Genomic DNA, 20,401 nt, shown 5'->3' on the forward strand with positions numbered 1-20,401 from the left:
ATTTATATATAATAGATTTTTAGTATTATATAATATTAAATAATTCTTTGGAACGCAAAACTTCAGAGTTACGAATTTGCCGCGCTCGAATCGTACACAATGGCTAGTGTAAGTAGGACGTGTGAGAGGGCGCATGCGCGGCGGGAGAAATAAGAACGGTCCTGCCGGAGAAATCGCGGTAGCTCGTCAGTTTTGCGCCACACGGCAATGGCGTATGTTGTTGGTGTTTTTGTGTTGTCGTTGGTATCTTGCCGACAGGTCATATTGTCATTCCATCAAAATAAGCAACGCGAGTGCTCATAAAACATCGTACGAAAAATAATCCGTGGAACGTGACTGTATTTTCGAAAAGCCGCGGCGCAACCATCTCGCAGGATCCCGGATGATCTACAAGTGATCCAATATGGCGTCGACCGATCTGTCGTTCGGTAAATGATAAACCCGTGTACCGTACGCACCTTTGACAAGGTCTTCCCGAGGTCGTCCGGTTTTTAAGATCAACGTGTATCCCTTTTAACGTTGTCGAGCGTCACTAACTCCATCTTTCTTTCTCTTCCCTTCTTTCCTTCTCTTAATAGCATCATATTTGCGCGTTGTGCTTTGTTTGTACAACTTTTTTTTTCACTGTTTGTGAATTAAACGTTTCATTATTTATATTCGATCGCGTCGTAAACACATTTTCAGATATTACACGTTGGATGTATTTTTAGAATATCAACAAAATATTCACGATTAACGCTCACATTCCATCGTAAAATACGTATTGATATTACGTATACGTTAAAGAAACGGTTAGGCAAAATTTAATCGGACGAATTTATTGAAACTCCAGTTTCGAAACATTGATCATCGATATACGCTATTGCATTCGCTATCTAAAGTTGGCACATGTTTACGCAATAATAATTCTCATTAACATCTCTGGGGTTTTTCCTAATTGGTAAATAACGCGTTTGTATCGGTCTCTACGTAATGCTAATTTTTCTGAAGAAAAGTGAGATTTCTCGTGAAGTGATGTCCTTTTATTTTGGTTCTCGTCGCGGCACCAAACCAGGCTGCATACCGGCGTTCTACAGAGAAGTCTACGAGAAGATCTGCTCTCCCACAAGTGGAAATGTAGAACGAGAGGTGTTTAAATCCCTTCTTGTCAAGTCTCAGCTGAGCAGCTCCGTTCTCAGCCAGGTATGTTTCCTTTTTGTCTCGTTCTTGTCTCTTTCTCCGTGTCGCTGAGCCTGTGCCTGTGCCAGCCACTGCCAGATAGAAAGAAGAGAGAGTACCGTGCCTTTAACTTTGTAATTTCTTCGCACGCCGCGCTTAGGTTAATGCCACCGTTAATGCTATAGCTGCGCGTTAACTCTTCTTCCGTATCGTATCACGGTTAAATCGTTCATGCATACTAGATGAGAAACGCGTTTTCAACTTATTACATTTGTCGCAATTAATAAAGTTATTAGATTTAATACATTCTTACGTATAATAAATAAAAAAATTATGATAATGAAAGTTAGTAAATTTAATATTAAATTCTTTGAATTAATTTTTAAGGTAAATCGTGTAACTAAATTTTTAAACTAATATTCCAAGCGATTTAAAAGGTTCGCTACCAGCGTCACATATGTGCGTTATTTTAATTTTAACTGCTAAACAAATGGATGTACTTATCACAGAAAGCATTTACATATACGTCGTAGATACACGACTGTCATAATTCAAATTACAAAGAAACAAAATATTTAGCAAATATATATTTAGTACAAATTAGAATTCTGCATAAATAGCGATCTGTAATATATAATGCGTATTAAAAATGATCTCATTGAATATTAAGGCTCATTAATAATACAAAGTATAACGTGTACAGTACGAGGATCAAAACATGAACTTTAATGGACATTTTGCGTCAATTTCCTGTGATAACGAACGTGGTAATTAATATCTTGAACTTCAATATTTGAAAAATATTTTGAGTATAATTTAGGATATTTTTTATTCATATTTTGCTTTTATCGCAATTAAATTTATCGCAACAAAATTATTATGATAAGTAGAGTTGTTAAAACGTTGTTTTAGTATTCTTTATTTTGATGCAAAGTATGCATGGTTGTTTTGTGTGCATACAGCATGGGATTATGCAATCTTTTACCGTTAGTGAATAGCAATGATTCAATGACGCATAATGAATATTATAGCAAATGCGCGTTTCTAATCAAGTTTTTGTAAAATTTATATTTTCCTGAGTAAATTAGAAACTGTATACATCTAAAGGACGATGACTCATTGGAAGTTGAGAGATCTTTCTTATTAGTAAGCAGCTACTTTTAAGTTTAAGAAACAGTTATTGTCAGATCGTCCGTATAAAAATCGACCATGCTTCGTTAATATTAAACAATAATCGTCCTTTGTCGGTAACAAGAACAGTTCAACGTCCTGATTTTGAAACACGAATATTTTAATATACTTAAACATATTATTCTTTGCATTGCAGATAATTTAATATAAAATATAATATTTTAAGATAACAAGATAAAACTACCACACGGAAATGGTAATTACCATCTTTATCTATTTCTCCTTTAATTTATTTGATGGTAACTATAGTGGATAATAAATATACCTTACATAGATATAATAGATTGTATCTAATATAATGAATTATTTCAGTATTTATTTTCAACATTTACATTAATAAAGTAAATCTTAAGAATTACACGGTTTATTATTACTCGAAAAGCTACGGCATATGGTCTGTATCGTGATTCGTTTAGCCACGATACTAGTCGAGTGCACGCGTACTCGGAGGAAATTCAAAGTCGATTTTCTCAAAAACAAAGCGTCAAATGAAAAAAATGTATTCCATATTTTCGACTTACTTTTTCACGTACGATCACCAGCTCCGAGTTACGTCGTCATCGACACTGGGACATTCTGTATATATTATACTACATATATTTCACGGAACAATGCGATTGTAAGTGGTAAAAATGACATTTTTTCTGTCAATGAAAATCTGGATTTAACGAGAAATATTTGCGTTGCTATCTGTTTACATTCTTCTTTAACACGAAAGCTTTGTATACTCAGGGTTCCTATATTTACATTTCTGGTTTATTCTGGACCGATTATCAAAATATTCGGTGCTTAGTTCGATAAAGATGTTATTGAACGTCTGGCTGGTGCAACGAAACGATCGTAATTCCATTCGAATCGAATTCGAAGACCGAAAGACCAACCGAAGCTGCCTTTCCCAATTAAATCTACTTTGACCAATTTGTAGTTCGTGCACAACGGTAAACGCGCTAAACGATCATTAATACGTCACTGTCAGCGCAAACGCATCGCATGACACGAATTACATATATACATCGACACGGTTAGATAACGAAATCGTACAACGGTATACGAACTACGTGCCCGAAACAGATAATACTGCGTGAATAAATTTCTCGAGTAGCGGTAGCGGTTTCCATTGTGGAAAACCCGTTTCAGAATTTCTTTTACGATTATTATTCGACGATTAAACGCCGGAGAACGTTCTTCTTGTCGATTCTACGTATTTGCGGTCTCGTGTTATCCTTCCGAATGGACGAAAACAGAAGAAAAACGAATGGCGGAAAAGAAGAGGATCAAATACATATTCAAGCCGTGCCATATGGTATTTGACTCGAGTCATACGGTATTTGGAACTAGTATTCGGTACTAGTATTCTGAACGGTGTGTCTGAATCACTGAGGTCACACGAAACATGCATATTTAATGATATGATTCAACGTTTCGCTTATACGTAATCCTATTTAGTTGTCTATCGAGGCAAAGATCGGTTTTAAAAGAAAAAATTGTACATTTTTCCTATCTACAGGGAGAGATTGTTTTTTTCTTTTAGAATTAATCGTAGAAACAAAGGAGACCTGTGTCATTATTTTCTACTTCGAAGATTCCCCTCTCCCCTCCTCAATAATTTCCTGAAACAACGTTGGACAAATGTTCTTTTTAATCCTATCTCTCATATTTATAGATATATTTTATATAAAATTAATTCTTTTCTTTTTGATATTAATAAGGATGGAGGAACATCTGTGCTAATTAAATTACACGCGTCGAATTTGCTTGTTTTAGAAGGATCGGTATTGTAACGTTTGTTTTATGCGATTATGCAATTTCAAGGCTATCGTCTATTATACCGTCGTAAGTTTCACAAATTTATCCTTGTTTGAAACTTCCTTTATCGTTGAGAGATATTATTTTACGTTGCAAAGCATGTGCCTGTGTATACAAAATGTCATTATCAGAAAAATAAGGATCTACGCGAAGTTCTAGTTACTTCTAGAATCCTCGAAATTATCATTCGTACAGGCAACTCGTGATCGTTGACAATCGCTTTGCGGTCGTTGAATAAAATTTCTTTCCATAACGATTATATTGTCCTGTGTCTGCTGTGACGGTATCATTATTTTATCATTAACACGCCCGCTCACGATAGTCTGCACGGGACGCCCCTTTATAATAGTGGAAGATTACGTAGCAGGGTCAGCTACAAACGCTTTACAATGAATGCATCTTACAAATCTCAGTGTTTTCATATTTACAACGAAGATCACAGGGAGAAAATAGTAATTATAAAATTGTAGATATCTTTGGACCTAACAAGTTATTTCTATTTCTGACTATGCTACGTTAATCTATTTTTTATTTTTTATTTTTTTTTTTTTTTAGCAGTGTTTTTTATTTTCTACGGAAGATCACTTGGACATTTTCACGACAAGGATACAAAAGTTAAAAATTTTAAGGTTTTACATCTGCTTATACTTGCGTATTCGTTCAAATAATCGCTGCATCGAAAGTCCACGTTGCGTCAATATATTGGATTGTGGCAACCATGTGATTGTGGATTTTGTCATTACCATCTAATGACGAAATAACTGACCAACCCAATAACTTTTCATTTTGAAATTTTCAAGTCGTTTACATCTTCGTGTCCCCGAGTCTTCTATGTTTAGGTTTTCAAATTTCCGAATTTTTCTAATCGTTCGATTCTGGAATTTCTTATTGCACAATAATTTTCCCCTTACTTTTACATTATTCCACACTTCTTTTCCGATAACATAAAAATCAGAAAATTTATCGAAATTGACTGCACGTTTCACAATTGCGGTTTTCGTACGTTATAATTTTCATCGTATTTATGTTCGGCAGATTACTCGTGTCAATCGAAAAATTAATTTCTATAAAACTATAAATATTTTCAATCGGTATGACGAGCTTTTTTCTCTGCAATGTACGTTGCAAAATCACTTATGTTCCATTCGTAATTACTAGATTACGTCAAGTATCTGCTTACAGTTGTGAAGCTTATATTTATGAATGAAAGCACTATTCGTGTAGGATAGTTTCTTGAACTACATTAAGACGATCATACAGCAGAAAGCAACTCGCTATTTTCATAATCGTGTGTGTAATACGATCATCTTATATCTGTGCGATATTACATTTTCCTAAATCGAACAAAAAGTTTCTCAAACTTATCGTTAAAATCTTGCGCGGTCTAAAAGTTGACAAAACGTTCGAAATTCGACGTGTTGCGAATCGACGTACCTGTTATGACTCTATTTGCAAGCAAACTTTCTTTCAACGATATTTAAATATAATCATTAACGTTCCGCTTGAAAACGTAGATTGAGTTTTATAATCTTCAGAGAAGATCACGTCCTTTTAAAAATTTGATCGCGTTGTTGTAACGTTCCAAATTTTCACGCTATACCTTAACACAGGACAAACAAAGAAAATGTAACTACGTTTCTATAAAAATGTTCCTTCGTTGATCTCGAAATTTCACAAAATACGATATAAAATTTATTTAAAAAAACATTCTACTACGCGCTACTTTGTCGCGTTAGATTATCATCGTTAGACGATCATCGGCACTTGTTTTTGAAAAATCTGCCGAGCACGATTGTTGGGGTAATTAGAAACGACAGGGCGACACGACATGACACAACACGTCGCGATAGGACGTAACAGGGATTGAACGTCGCGTCTCGTTCATTGACTAACGACACAATCAAAATAACGTTACGTGGGTCGCTGCTTTATCGCTAGTCATCGCGGGTCACTATAAATAGGCCGATTCAGAAGATGATGCAAAGTGCCAAAGTGTCCCTTTGCTTTCGTGCTTGTTTACACGTATATTCAACCCTTTACGGACATTCCACGAAACTTTTATAGACGATACTCTTTCAATATTCGTGCTCCTTTCATCTTATTTTCTACTTTTTCCATGATTATAGCCATCTCGTTAATTATCTAAATTCTGTGCTATCGTATACTAATCACGCAGCGAGTAACGGTAAAAAAGTCGTTGAATTATTGTTAACATTAATTTTGTTAATTATGATTCTTAATAGATATCTGCGAGTGAATAGTTTTAGAATTAAATAAATATGAGCGTAAGAGCTTTCATAACAGGATGGTGAAATCTTCGAGATGTGAAACGTGGAATAGTAAAATTTTCACTCACGGTGACGTAATGGCATATCTTTTGATGTGTAATTAACGAAAGTTGCACAGATTCGTGTTTACACGTATTGGCTTGGCAACTAAGTGATTGCGGATTTTGTCATTGCCACCTAATGACAAAGGCGGCAATCACTTAGTTGCCAAGCCAATACGTATAACAGCGGAGGAATCGAATAAAAAGAAAAAGATACTGTTCGATCGTCGGATCTTCCTAGTTGGCGAGTCGATCTAGTTTAATTATCGACATTTTACGCATTTCTCTTGAGAATACGCTTAAAATAAAGAATACGACAGATTTATATCCAAGTTGTTTAAAGAGCTCTGTTCCTTCTTTTCTTTTATGGAAATCGACAAATAGCTCGATTCTTTGTATTTAATTTTAGTCGAAAGTTGGAAACGAAGTACATTTATATTTCTACGCGAAGAACAAAGGACTCAAAACTCAAGGCTGTACGCTCTGAAACGGAGGGAAAATCCTATCAAGCATCGCAATAAGAGAAAACTATCGAACGTAGTGAAACATCGTGCGCTACATGTGCAATCCTCTTCGACGAAACAGGTTTTAAATGTTAATGCATTTAGTCTTCCTCGTAATATCGTACGAAAAGACGTGTTCCTCCTATTAATAATTAATAAAAACGTAATTTTCCCTCGCGGATTACGAAAGATTAAATTACTATTAATCGTAGTTGACACTGTACAAGTTTCGTTCAAAAAAAAAAAAAGTGAAATTTTCATTAAAATAATACGATAATCTGAAAATAATATAATAAAATAAATTTTAAATTAGAAAACAGAAGAACGATATTAACAGGAAGTTTAGTAGATCAGGTTATAGGATCCTCGCACGCGTACCATGCGACGATCGACACGAACGTAGTATGCACGTGAGATAAAGCCATCGTGATAGCCATAGTCATGAGTCGATCTCCCTTCCCTCTGATTTTCTTCCGTCGCGGACGAGACTAATTTTGTTTAATGACATTCCAGTTGTTTCGCGCTTTATACGATACACACGCGTTCGTCTTCCCTCTTCCTGCTTATCGATGCTTCTTTACTCCTATTTTCTTTTTTATTTCGTTTCGTTCGTTCGACTTGTATTTATTTCTCCTTTCTCGTTGCCAATAATTTCGTCTAATTTCTTTCTTTTTTTTTTTTTTTTTTTTACATATAAAACTTAATACGTCCTTGGTACGAGATTGACGTTGATCGAACGTTAGAAAGTTTTCCAACGTTCGGAGCTGGAAGATGTCGTATATCTACGCTCGTATCATTTCCTCTTCCTGTTTACCGCTATACACATACATGTACTACTATCTAGTGTTCCTGCCAACTTTTTCGTTTATTTTCTCCTTCGTTATTACGTCCACTTATATTATCATAGTATCAGGTACAGTTCTCGCTTTATTTCGTTTACTCTCGTTTAGTATTAGAAGAGAGCCTCGAAACATTAATCGATTAATTAAACGATATAAAGCTGCAGACGTAATATAAAGCCGCAAGAATTTTCAAATCAAACCTATGAACGATAGCTTGGATCTTGGATCTCCTTAAACAGTAAATACCTTGACCTTTCCTAAGACCAGGCTGATCATTTACGTTCTTTTATACACTCACATGCACTCTTCTTTCTCTATAAAAGGAAGACGTTTGATCGTCGGTCCGAATACCTAATCGATCGAGAATACAAGATAAACATAACGATGAACAAAAGCGTTTTAACACCGCACCGTGTACAATTCGCAACGTTCAACGCCGATTAAACTACCACACGAGTAACGCAACTTTCAAAAGAACGCACGAAATCGGTAACTTTCCTCTCGACGTTCGATGTTCCGTGAAAATCGTCTGAAAAGAAGATTTTAAGAGACTATTCGTGCAAATTGCGGTCGTCCATGCTTCGCAATGCCGTGTAAACGCAAACGGAGAATAAAATAGGAAAACGGTTGTTTCGTCGGGTCACGGGCAATCGTATTTCAGAGGAGAATTCCTCGGCGCGATTCGAATGCAGCGGAGGTAAAAAGGGAGAAAAAGAGAGAAACAGCGAAAGAGAGGGATTATTGAAATTGAAAAGACGAGCTGTCGTGACGCGCACACTGCCAGCTTTCGCGGCGATTGTTCAGCGACCAGGTTCGCACGTACCGCGAACAAGGGACTTATTTTCATTGTAGTTTCCTTTACCGGTGAACTTGATCAACGATTAAGGTTTAATAATGCTCGTGAAACCGACTAGAGAAGAAGGAGTGCGACGCTTTCCAGCAGCGAGAACAACCACCGGAACACACTGCACTCTCTGTCCACTTTTGTATTTGCCCGTATTTCACGTTCGAACGCACTCGCTTTTCCTTCTTTTTCCATTCTTCCGTCTCTGCCACGGCCCCATTCGCACGTTCTTTATTCGCTTCCTAAATCTTTCGTCGTTTCTTACAATGGAAATCGCCCAGATGTTAAATTAGTCTTGTAAAGAGAACACGTGGCTATCGCGGCCACTTTACAGGATTTGACTTGTTAAGGAACGAAATAACTGTTAGTGAAAATTGATCGTAGGTATTAGGTTGTCCGAAAAGTTTCTTTCGTTTCATAAGGTGATAATGGATGAACAACAATTTCTGTTTTATATTGTTTCATCGAATTAGCTATGATCCATTTCTATCGTTATGTTCGTGCATAATTCAATAAACTAATGTAAAACAAAAAAACATTGTGCTTCTATTATTTCCTTATAAAACGAAAGAAACTTTTCGGACAACCTGATAGCTCTGAGAATGCGTATAAATAATTTCCCCTTTACGATCTTGTAGTAATTTCTTAGATTTATCGGAGTATCCTTTTATTTCCTGAGTTTCGAAAGTTTGTATCGCTTTTGGATTGTTTTAGTTCATAATTTTCTAGTTTTCTTAACATAACATTGTATATAGATATAATATTAATGCATTGTAATAAGCAAAATCTTCCTTAAAAATAGCTTCGCTTTTCGCCTCCTTTTTTTCTCTCTCGTTCGACCCTGTTCTACGTTGAAATTCGTCTTTGCTCGTGTTACGTCGAAAACACGGGGAGTGGTGAAATTAAAAAAATCACTGGTCGTTTCCTAGCGTCGTTCGAATCATTTCGCGTAAGTTTAAACGTTTTACGAGCAAGGTAAAAAAGAGTCATACTGGCAGAATTTATTATGCGAATCCAACAGTGAGACAGTTAAAAATGTTAGAACAGAGAATGTCGAGAGCTGATTTTAGGAACGTTTATACAGGGTGGTTGGTAACTGGTGGTACAAGCGGAAAGGGGGTGATTCTAAAGAATCTAAAAATTAGAAAAATAGATTCTAAAAAAAGAAGTCGAAAATATAGAATAAAAATTTTTCGTTCGAGGCTTCGTTTTCGAGAAAATCGACTTTGAATTTTGGCTCGGTACGCGTGCACTTTATCGCGTCTCGTTATAACGGATCTCACTGTAGATCGTTGTCTCGATGGAAAGATTAAAAACAAAAATTTGTATTCTATATTTTCGACTTCTTTTTTCGCATAGAATCACCCCCTTTCCGCTCGTACCACCAGTTACCAACCACCCTGTATACTATGAGTTTGGCTCCTATGGAAGGGTTTCAGGTCAGAGATGGTCATACTCTTACCATTTTCTGACACTGGAACACCCTCTACGTTGTTGTTTCGATGGCTTGCGGCATGTTCGTTAGACCCTCTTGGTTTTTCTATCGCTAATTTATGGCTCTGTGACACTCGCAAATCAGCGACTGACATCTTTACGTCTTATCAGATGATCAGCGATGCGACGATGGATATGCCTGTGTCACACGCTCAAAAACGGTAATAGGATAGACTAAACATAACCAGATAGCAACAGAATAGCCGCGTCTGATATACACTCGACGATAAAACCCCTCCAGAGGGATCAAACCTTGGTATAACAACCCTCCGAAATCAGCTCTCAACATCTTTTTCGTTATAACGCTCTGAACCGTCACTCTGTTTGATTCGTACAATAAATTTTACTACCATATTTAACACTAGAACTACCGATAGTTAACACGAAGCTATTTCTACCAAAATCAGTGAAAATGACTGGTCTTTAAAAAATACGTAACAATAGAATATTTGTATATTCATTGATTTATTACTTTCTTATAGAAGAAATTCCATGTTATGTAGTATGTTTTTGGTATTATTAATCCATTTGGGACCATCATCCCTAAACGAGGGTCGACACATTTACAAGATTGTAGAACCAGTCGTTTCGACTGATGTGGTGTTTCTAGCGTTAGCATCTGACGATCTAGCGATCGACCCGCAATTGTCCTGATAACTGATATCGTCGTGTCGAATGATACGCGGTAAAAGTTTAACAAAGTTTTGTAGAAAACAAGGAAACTGGTTAATTGGGATTGGATAAACAGATTGCAGGATCCTTTTACACTTTGACAAGTACCGGTCGTTTCGACTGGCCTTGATACAAAATTATTTTCAGTTTGAATACATAAAAAACAACAAAATAAAATTCATTATATTATTCTTTTAGTTATCGTTGCAAAAGTGATTACATCGTCGCGGGAAAAAATATAACACGAAGTAGGAATTTGAAAATAAATTTGTAAAACCAGTCTATTCGACTGGTGCGGTAATTCTAGTGTTAAAGTACAATTTTTTAGCTTATTTATGAAACGTTCGGAAGTAGGACGCGAGGAGATCACCGGTGATCTGTCAATTTCGTGATTTCTTGTGTCTTCTACGTAACATCTACATTCTGACGAAAACACGGCAGAGAAGTAGGTAGGTTCGATACGTGACAATAAGTCGTTATTCTTGTAGAGACAAGTTTAATCGCATCCTGCTGTCGTATGCCAAGAAATTGTGATTTGAATACATTGCGTTGTTAAAGCTCGTCTTACAAAGAATCATTTGCATTCTACAGTCATTTGTATCTTGAATAGGAGATATGTTGAAGTTCATTCGTATTCTACTAACTTATTTCCCTACTACCGTCGTAACATTCAAAACTAACGCAACCTCTTGGAAACTACTTCTCTCCTCGAATCTATCCGTCGAATGTTCGATTAATGGAGAAACTTTTCGAAAAAAGCAACAGAGAATGTAACTTACGAGCGTCTTTCTCGTTCACGCTTAGGAAAATCTGCGTTATCACGTTTTGGTAAAAATGCTCGATTACAGAATGACACGGACGATGGGTTATCGTGAATGTCGGAGCAGAAATCTAGATGCGCGTAACGTGCGGTCTGCGCCTATTCTGCCAGATCGTGGAAAGACAGAGAGCCAGTGGGAATGATAGAAGGAGAGGTAAAATGGCAGAGCAAAGTTATAAAAATTCTTGGAATGCAGTTACTTTCATTTATGGCCTAATCCTTCGGACTCGTTCGCAGTGTTAACCGAGGTTGCACCGTTAGTCGAGTGTATCGCGCGAATTACGTGGAATTAAACCGTTTTTAAATAAAATCACGACTCTCGTCTGTTTCTCGTGTTGTAAATATGTACTCGGCTTGCTTTTAGTTCAATCCCATACAACTCGCTGCGTATACATATACACGCGATACATAGTGATAAAAATTAGGTATATTTGTAAGTTATAAGAAAGATTAGTTACTGGTATCTCATCCGGTTTCGATTAACCTCGCAAGTGAAAATAACGATGAAATGGCAAATGGAAATTAAGGATGAGACGAAACCAGTTACATTTGTTAACGAACATACCTTCTTTTAGTTTTCGATAAATACAAATTTGGTATAGAGTGGCAAATTCTAACTGCGACTGTTCACTGATTCGAGACGTACAAGTTTCGCGTTTTCGTTATTTAAGTAACGTTATTTATTAGTATTCTTCTTCGATTTCCGTTCGTACGGAAAATTAAATTGGTTCGTATAGAGATACGAAGCGGCGAATAAGTCGTTGCCAGGATTGTTTCGATAAAATTTTAGGTGACGATTTTGCGTTTGGGTTACTTGGTAACTCGAATCTCTTCGTCTTCTCCTCTTGAAATATGTCGGAATCGTTTTTGAATCTTTAAACGCGAGATTATTTTTCCTCTTCTCTTCTTTTCACGGCCACCTGTTTACACGACGCAAATCGTTTCGTGGTGTTTTTCCAAGCACTGTTGGATTTAGGCGATAAGAAACAAAGGGAGGAATTATTTCGTACAACCCTGAACTTTTATCGGTCACGCAGCGTCGAGAAAGTCGTCTCCGCACGGAATAAGGCTGATATTCTTCCTTCTTTCTCATGGTTTTCATCGCAAACCTGTTCCATAATTTTCCCGCGCGCGCCTTTTGCGCAACCGTGTTATTTTCTACTAGGCGTACCTTTCAAATTTCAGGTTGCGGTTATCGTGCTATTTTGAATAGAAAAAAAATCCAATGCATAGGCGTGAAAAGAATTTTTAAAGGACTGGGAATTGATGGAAAGGAACTGGCTGTGATATTTGAATAATCGAACACTTTTATGCACCGAAACTTTTTCTTCTTTTTTTCCTATCGATTACAAGATTCTCGAAAATCCATGATAGATAACAAAATGATAAATAATGAAAGATAATCGTAGAATCGATCTGTTCTTGAATACGTTAAAAATCTTTAACGGTTTAAGAAATAATAATTTCTTGAAGCTACAATTTCCACGCTTGTTTCAACCTATGCGAACTTCCGTAGAACCTGCTGCGTGAATAAAGATAATACATCTTCGTTACGTTCTTTACGAATTATATAACGAGAGAAAAAATACACGCTATTGTCAGATAGGAATGCAAAGGACAAGACTCAGCGATGAAAGATTCGTTGCTATTAAATTCGACCTTGATTGAATTTCGTCTCGGCAATGCCTCGTTGTGAGAATCGTATCGACGGTAAAAGAAAAAATCGTCGATGTGGGACTTTCCTGAGCCGGAATAACAGAACGATTACCAAATGGAGACGAAGTTCGAGAAAAAAATGTTTTATACGAAACTACGATCTTCTTTAATTTTCATAAAAATGCCGGATTCATTATACAACATTTCTACGAACGTTTCCATTAAAAATTAAAGCTACTGAACGAACGAATCTGACTATGCCCATCTACGAATTTACCAATATCGTTTAGTTGATAAAACGTGTAATTAAATAAGTGTAACAAATTAGTTTTACGCCGTGAACATAACGATTCTAATAAATCTGCTTTAATGCGTGCGATTAATTTTTTTAAGGATATAAGTATCTAGATCTCGTATTTGTTTAGTTAAATATTATTTTAATATAACTCGTAGGACGCGTGTAAAAATTCATCGCCGTAGCAGAATTAAATGCGTACATTGTGCGTGTATTCTGACGTTAATGTTACGTTAAAAGTCTATATTCCATCTTGGAAATTCTTGGGAAAAAGAAAGCACCGAACTTCCTCGTGGATATTGTTTTGGATTTTAGCAATTTTTTCTCTTTTCCTTGCAATTAGATATGGGAACTCGTGGACAGCAAGACGGGTTATCTGACCAGGAGCGGATTGTACAAGGGTCTTGCTCTAGTCGCGTTTGCTCAGCAAGGGAAACACCCGAGCGACAAACTTCTGGAGAATTCCGAATCTCAAGGTACGTTACTCGCTTTTTTCGTTCGAACGTAAACTTGACGCGATTAAGGATAATAGAAAAGTTTGTATAAATTGATTTTATCGTATATACATTTGCATATATAGAATCTTTTACTTGCTGTAAATTAACGAACCAAACGAACGACTTTCTTTTCCTTTTCGAAAGATTCTAAATCGACGTAAACACTCAAAAATACTCTGACGAAGAAGCAAGCATACTTTTGCTACTGTCCATTCGACGGATAACGGAGTGCACGCTACTAAAAGCAACGCTGTAATTAGCCGCTTAGCACACAGTGATTTCTGATAATAGAAAGAATAGTATCGTGATTAACATCCATGCAAAGAAACCTGGTTTTTATTGATGTCACTGACCAACACAATCAGTCGTTTCCCTTATCGCGAAGAAAACGTTGCTTCGTCACGAACGAAAGCTGTTCACCGGAAGTGCACCGTTCTTTCGATAATCTTTCCCGCTGTGACTCTGTCGTCCACAGTAAAAAATTCAAATCGAACAAAATAAATTGGTAGACGAGTTTCATTTTCAAATGAACAAATAACCGATTGCGCAACTCGTCCAATTTTTCGTACGATTAATTTTCCCAAGTTCTCACCGATTCATTCTCAAAGATCGCGTGTCGAAGGTCTTCTCTTTGCAATTGTTCTACGTTGTATTCTATACTATTCGACGTAACAAGAAGCGAAACGACGAACAAGCAATCAAGGATGAGCATCGGATCTTATCACGAACAGGCAACAAAGTGTCGTAGGTCTGAAAAGCCTTTTCCAGTATCGAGGTTGCGGCTACGACGATGATTACCTTTCACATTGGTGGAGCGACAATGCTTCAAGAAGTTACTTGCTTGTGACTATATAGGAGAATAATTATAATAAACTACACGCGATCTAACCGTACCGTAGATTTTATCGATACGATCCACGTTGTCGCCATAAATTATTCGTCACCTAAAACGAACAGACAAAGGAATAAAAAGCGAGCTAACGTGGTACGATATTATCGACTATATCCTTGCTGATTTTTCAGAGTCTTGTTAAATTATAGTCTTGTCGCGACTGGTCCGTTTCATTCCATCCAACGCTTTAAAATCTTTCTTAATGTTTGTTTTTTCCATAGAGTTACCTGTTCCTGTTCTGGGCGATCTCTCCGAGGTAACACTTTTGGCTCAAAGATTGCACAAAGGCAGCAATCCAGCCAAATTGAATCTCACTTATTCCGATATATGCAATCTGGATACGATAGAGGTGAACTTAGTGCCTGAGAAAAAAGGAATCTTTTTGAAACACGTGGAGTATCAAGTGACCAGCAAAGTACGTGTTCTTCTTTTTCTTTTTTTTTTTTTTTTAATTTTCTATACTTGCAAAAATACATTTTTAACGTTACTCTCAATTTTAGTTTTTGATATTTAATTTCGATTTCAATTCTTATTATAATAATATATTATAATCAACTTGTATAATAAGATAATAAATTCCTATTATATAAGTTTCAATTCTTATTATATAAGTTAGTCTCATTTTTTCGAAACGTAATGCATTCGCCTTGAGGCTGGAATTAATAAAATATCTATGATACGTGCGATTATGGAAGTATGGTTGAAAACAGTTTCCTCTATTTGCAGAGATTCAATTCCGTCGTTTATAGACGTTACAACGACTTCGTGTCGTTGCACGAACTTCTCTTGGCGAGATTTCCCTACAGGTTGATACCGAAATTACCACCGAAGAAAATCGTTGGAGGTAAAGTCTTGGTTTCTTCGTGTATTCTATAGTGGTAGATGCTATGAATGTCGATATCGAAGAAAATAAAAATAATACTAATAGACTATTAATAGACTATTAATTTACTACTTGAAATACTGCAAGATATATTATTCTGATTATAACAGATACGTTCTAATATACGATTAACGATACACGATTACTAACTGTAACATAAATATTTACAGCGGATTCTCAATTTCTCGAAGAAAGAAGACGATCTTTGCTAAGATTTCTCACCGTGATCGCTCGTCACCCTGTAGTGAGCAAAGACCACATTGTACAATTCTTCTTTACTTACACCGGTGAAGAAACGCAACACAAGATTCGAGAAGTATTTAGGCGAGTACCCGATGAGTTCGCGACGTCAGAATTATCGTCGAGGGCAAAGGAACTGGTGCCACCGGAAACATTAACCGAATTTGCAAACAGCCGCGACCAAATCAGAGTAATACTTCTTGGAATTTCTCGACTGAAGAATATCGCTGATTGTCTGGCAATCAGATCGCATAGTTACGCGGTAGATATGGCAGAACTGGGTACGCAACTAAGCAATTTGGCCTCAGAACCTCATGGCACTACGGCATGGGCCACCGGTGGTTCCACTATTTGGCAAGAGATGAAGAAGGGCTTCCACATAATTTCAAAGTAAGCGTCCACGCGAGATAACGCGAGACTTCGTTCGATATTGAATCTAATTTATCACCAAGCTACTAATTACTTTGTTATTTTACTATATATTTATTCTGTTCTAAAGGAATTCTCATGTATTCGTAATTTCAGAGAATTTAATCTACTTTCAACGAGAGCTCTACAACAAGCAGTCAGAGAGGAAACGAGAGTATGTGAAAGGCTGAATCTCCTGTTGGACGTGCTAGTGGCGCATAGAATCCTATGCGAAAGGCACGAGCGTGGTGTCAGCGCTGATCATCAGCGCGCTTTATCTACGATGTTGTCCTTAAAGAAGAGACAAATGCAGGGCGTTATACGCGGAACTGACGTAAGTGATCCTTCGAGATGGACGAACGGCAAACGATGATTTACAGCCTTAAGAAAAGTATATTTATCCAGTGACTTAACTCGACTCACTGTAACCGCGTGCGCCGTCATTACGTGATTATTCGGAAATTGCTCAAGGTCTTTTATGTTAATGTCAGAGGAAAAATGTGATAATATATAATCTCGAGCTTGTATCGTCTTACATAATTCGTCCCAATTGAAAACAGGCTGATGTGTGCAGCTGTTGCATTTCCACAAGTTCCCTTACTCCTTTGTATTGATTATTATACCATTCATGTTTCACTTCAAAAGTCTGTGACATATTATTACCTATAGCTTCAGAATGAGTTTGGATCGATACTAATAGCAAAAGCAAAATAATGTGCCATTTCCTCGTATTAGTATTATTAGATATTATGACTTTATTTTGTAATAGTGCTTAATATCGTGTAATAGTATATCTTATGACAGAGTATAAATTATCAAAAGTAAAACATTCTTATTAACTGCTTTAATGTCTCAAATTTCTTTTTATTTACAGAGTGACACCGTCGAATACCTGGAAAATAAGATGGTTGCTCAAGAATCGGTGATTGCAAACGTCGAGTTGCGAAATTGCTTTTCGTTACACTGTTTACACATGGAGACGCAGCTCGTTCACGCTCATTTGGAAATACTCGCCACGGTTCTACAAAGTCTTGTCAATGTTCAAATACGCGGCCATTCCGAGGTAAGATTCCTTCACGATACCTACATATTTTATGATATACTTTATTACGATAATTTTTACCGTGTTTATGCTATCAAAAATAAACAAAAGCAAAAAAAACTGAGAATTTGGTAAGTGTTATTCATAAATGTAAGAAAGAGAAAAATATTTTTATTGCAATCTTTCGTAAATATATCAGGATGAAAATGATCGAAGTAGTATTTTTACCAAATATTTAAATAAATAACATTTAAAATGCGCCATAGCTCGCTGAGGTGTGGAAGTTGATAGAGCCAACAATTATGAAGTGTTTACCAGAGAAATCAACCAGTGGGTCAAATGGAATTTCATAGCGAGGAACGAAAACCTAGGTAAAGGTAAGCCTTATTATTAAGGAAGAAAAATGTCGCGAAATAATTATAACCGTTATAAGATGCTCATATTAAAAACATTTAAAAGACAAATATATCTAATTGCGCCATATATCATTATTAGTAATAAACACTGATCATTTAAAAAGAAGAATCCAGATACATTACGTAATTAAACGTTTGCAATTAGATTTATAAAAATATGTACAATGCTATTATATTTTAAACATATACAATTCGAAGACTTTTGTAATACATTCCTTGTTGTGTACTTAATATATTTTATGAGGTAACCGATACTCGTTAGACGAGCATATAATATTGTATATACAATAAATGACGCTTTCTTTTGTAAAGATGAATAATTAGATAAAACTCCTGTATAAAAATACTAAAAACTTGTAAATAATTTGTTTACCGACATATTGTGTTTTTTATACGATTTAGAAGTCTGACGAGAATTAATGTAATTTCCGTACATCACGTTGATCGTGGATACGCGGTATATTTTACACACATTTATATACGATACCCGCCTTTGTATACTGGCAACAAAATATATATTGTTATTGAATAATCGCATTTATTTACTTTTATATTCCTATTAAACTACGAATTACTTGAATTCAATCTTAAATGTAAAGATTTTTAGGTATACTAACACAGGGAAAAAGAACACGTAAAGTAAAGTTTTAAAAAAGTAAAGTTTTCAAAAAATTGTCATTATATTATAGTGTAACTTTTTTATTATCAGTATTTTACATTTAATTCGTATCAATTATTATTATTTGTTACCTCAGTTTAAATACATATAACTTGTTTCCAATCTTAAGATATATTTTATTGACATTTATATATCTCGCCTCTGCATGTTCAATCAAAAATTGATTTAATTTAATAGTCAAAAAGCGTGCTTGATCGTCTAGAACTGACAGTTTGTTGCCAAGACACCATAAAAAACTTACATGATAAGAAGAATCCTAAATGTGGAAAATGATAATTTATTATCATTATTATCGTATTATAATTGCTTATGTTATAAAGCAATAAATATAAAACTTTCATCAAAAAGAACTTGTTGCACTTTTGTATAACATATATAATCATTGTTTAAAATACATTACTTACTTCATAAAAAGCTGGTAAATCATATTCGGCAAGCAACTTATTAACATTTTTCACAAAATGACCAAGGACTCCTTTACAATCGATACATTCTATCCCAAGAAAAGTTCGAGTTTTTTCCTCGTTAGTATATGCCCGTACGTTTAGAAGCTCCAAATTAAACTGATCTGTCTGCTCACATAACTTCTTGGTCTCCTCTACGAAGGATTCAATCCAATGAAACTTTAAAATTAAAGTTCTTGATAGACTAATATGAAATTGCTCAGAAAATATATTACATTTAACTGGCACTTCTCCCAAAACTGAAAACATCCATGAGAGCATGTCCTCGCTGGGTTCATCTGGAATTTAAAGTAGCTATAATGATTTTATTCTTGTAATTAAAATATATATACCTTTATTAAATACTAACAGTCAATATAAATTAACGTGGCCCAGTTACCACGTTCGTGTTTAAAACTTCTTACTCTTCCCTCATGTTGTAATGGATTATCATCTACTTCTTCATGATGAGGAACACCTTTCCATGCTGTAATGCTTCTAGGCAAAGGTAATCTATAAAATAAAAGTTATTTTCTACGATTTTTTTTAGTACAAATATTTACTTTACTAGAACTTTTTTTTAACTATTTATTTCGAATTTAAATCTGCCAAGTCTAAACATAGATAATGAACGCGCATGTGATACCTTCGTATAAATCGTTAAATCTGTTTATAAAAGTTAAAAAATAAATTTATCAAATATACATTTCTCAATACATGCATACTATAAAAATGAATAGTTATTCCAATTATAAACATACCTAACAATTTATTAAAATGTATTTGAATACTTAGAAGAAATCGTAAGTATAATAATTATAAAAACCAAAGAAGACAGATACCGTTTAGAATTTTCCTCAGATTTACTGTTATCATTAATTTCATCTTCTTCAGAATCAGAAGCGTACGTACTTAACAAATCTAAACCTGACATAGTATATAATATTTGTAATTAACTTAAATCTTTCATCCTTTGAGGTTATATTTTGAAATTATTTATAACTAATTGTTCGATTTTTTATTTTTTCAAAATACAGTCATGTTTCGGTAATATTTAATCTTTGTTGTTCGAAATACATTGAGTTTAAAGATTATAAATATAAAGAAAATAGTAATATTAAAATTTCTTTTAATGACTTTCGAATGGCATTTGTAAGGTTAAGTTTTCCAATCTACTAAGCTACAAATGCGAACAGAACATAACGCAAAATAAAATAACATGTATAGTATATACTATGTTAATATATACATACGTATATACACATGATTTATTGTAAAAATTAATTAAATA

General features: G+C 35.3%; 2 protein-coding genes across 4 annotated transcripts; one reads left to right on the forward strand and one right to left on the reverse strand.

Annotated features, from left to right (window-relative positions):
• The first annotated feature begins 160 nt into the window (after positions 1–160).
• On the forward strand, positions 161–18,520 carry LOC126863973 (sorting nexin-8-like). Of its 3 annotated transcripts, none has more exons than XM_050614779.1 (9): positions 161–504; positions 1,013–1,182; positions 13,954–14,086; positions 15,221–15,414; positions 15,726–15,843; positions 16,053–16,512; positions 16,648–16,864; positions 17,405–17,593; positions 17,839–18,520. In XM_050614779.1, exons 2-9 carry the CDS (start codon positions 1,015–1,017, stop codon positions 17,923–17,925), a joined length of 1,566 nt encoding a protein of 521 aa, XP_050470736.1. In that variant the 5' UTR covers positions 161–504; positions 1,013–1,014; the 3' UTR covers positions 17,926–18,520. The 3 variants fall into 3 exon arrangements, with proteins under 3 accessions (XP_050470736.1, XP_050470737.1, XP_050470735.1); XM_050614780.1 differs by having other exon boundaries at positions 161–428; positions 1,055–1,182; XM_050614778.1 differs by having other exon boundaries at positions 161–1,182.
• Positions 18,521–18,644: 124 nt separating this feature from the next.
• Positions 18,645–20,337, reverse strand: LOC126863976 (U6 snRNA phosphodiesterase 1). Its single transcript, XM_050614790.1, has 4 exons — positions 19,953–20,337; positions 19,481–19,623; positions 19,072–19,409; positions 18,645–18,923 (listed from the first exon to the last, which is right to left on the reverse strand). The coding sequence occupies exons 1-4, from the start codon at positions 20,042–20,044 to the stop codon at positions 18,735–18,737; spliced, it is 762 nt and encodes a 253-aa protein (XP_050470747.1). The 5' UTR covers positions 20,045–20,337; the 3' UTR covers positions 18,645–18,734.
• Positions 20,338–20,401: the final 64 nt, after the last annotated feature.

The sequence above is a fragment of the Bombus huntii genome, chromosome 3 (assembly GCF_024542735.1).
Source record: "Bombus huntii isolate Logan2020A chromosome 3, iyBomHunt1.1, whole genome shotgun sequence".
In the NCBI taxonomy this organism is placed as follows: Eukaryota; Metazoa; Arthropoda; class Insecta; order Hymenoptera; family Apidae; genus Bombus; species Bombus huntii.

Excerpts from the sequence above, each read along its gene's own strand:
- LOC126863976 (XM_050614790.1), bottom strand. The coding sequence starts at position 20,044 with ATGTCAGGTTTAGATTTGTTAAGTACGTACGCTTCTGATTCTGAAGAA. Across the intron at positions 19,410-19,480 it reads CACGTTAATTTATATTGACT|ATGAACCCAGCGAGGACATG; the intron begins GTTAGTATTTAA and ends TTTAAATTCCAG. Across the intron at positions 18,924-19,071 it reads ATTTACCAGCTTTTTATGAA|GATTCTTCTTATCATGTAAG; the intron begins GTAAGTAATGTA and ends TTCCACATTTAG.
- LOC126863973 (XM_050614778.1), top strand. The coding sequence starts at position 973 with ATGCTAATTTTTCTGAAGAAAAGTGAGATTTCTCGTGAAGTGATGTCC. Across the intron at positions 1,183-13,953 it reads GCAGCTCCGTTCTCAGCCAG|ATATGGGAACTCGTGGACAG; the intron begins GTATGTTTCCTT and ends CCTTGCAATTAG. Across the intron at positions 16,865-17,404 it reads GCGTTATACGCGGAACTGAC|AGTGACACCGTCGAATACCT; the intron begins GTAAGTGATCCT and ends TTTTATTTACAG.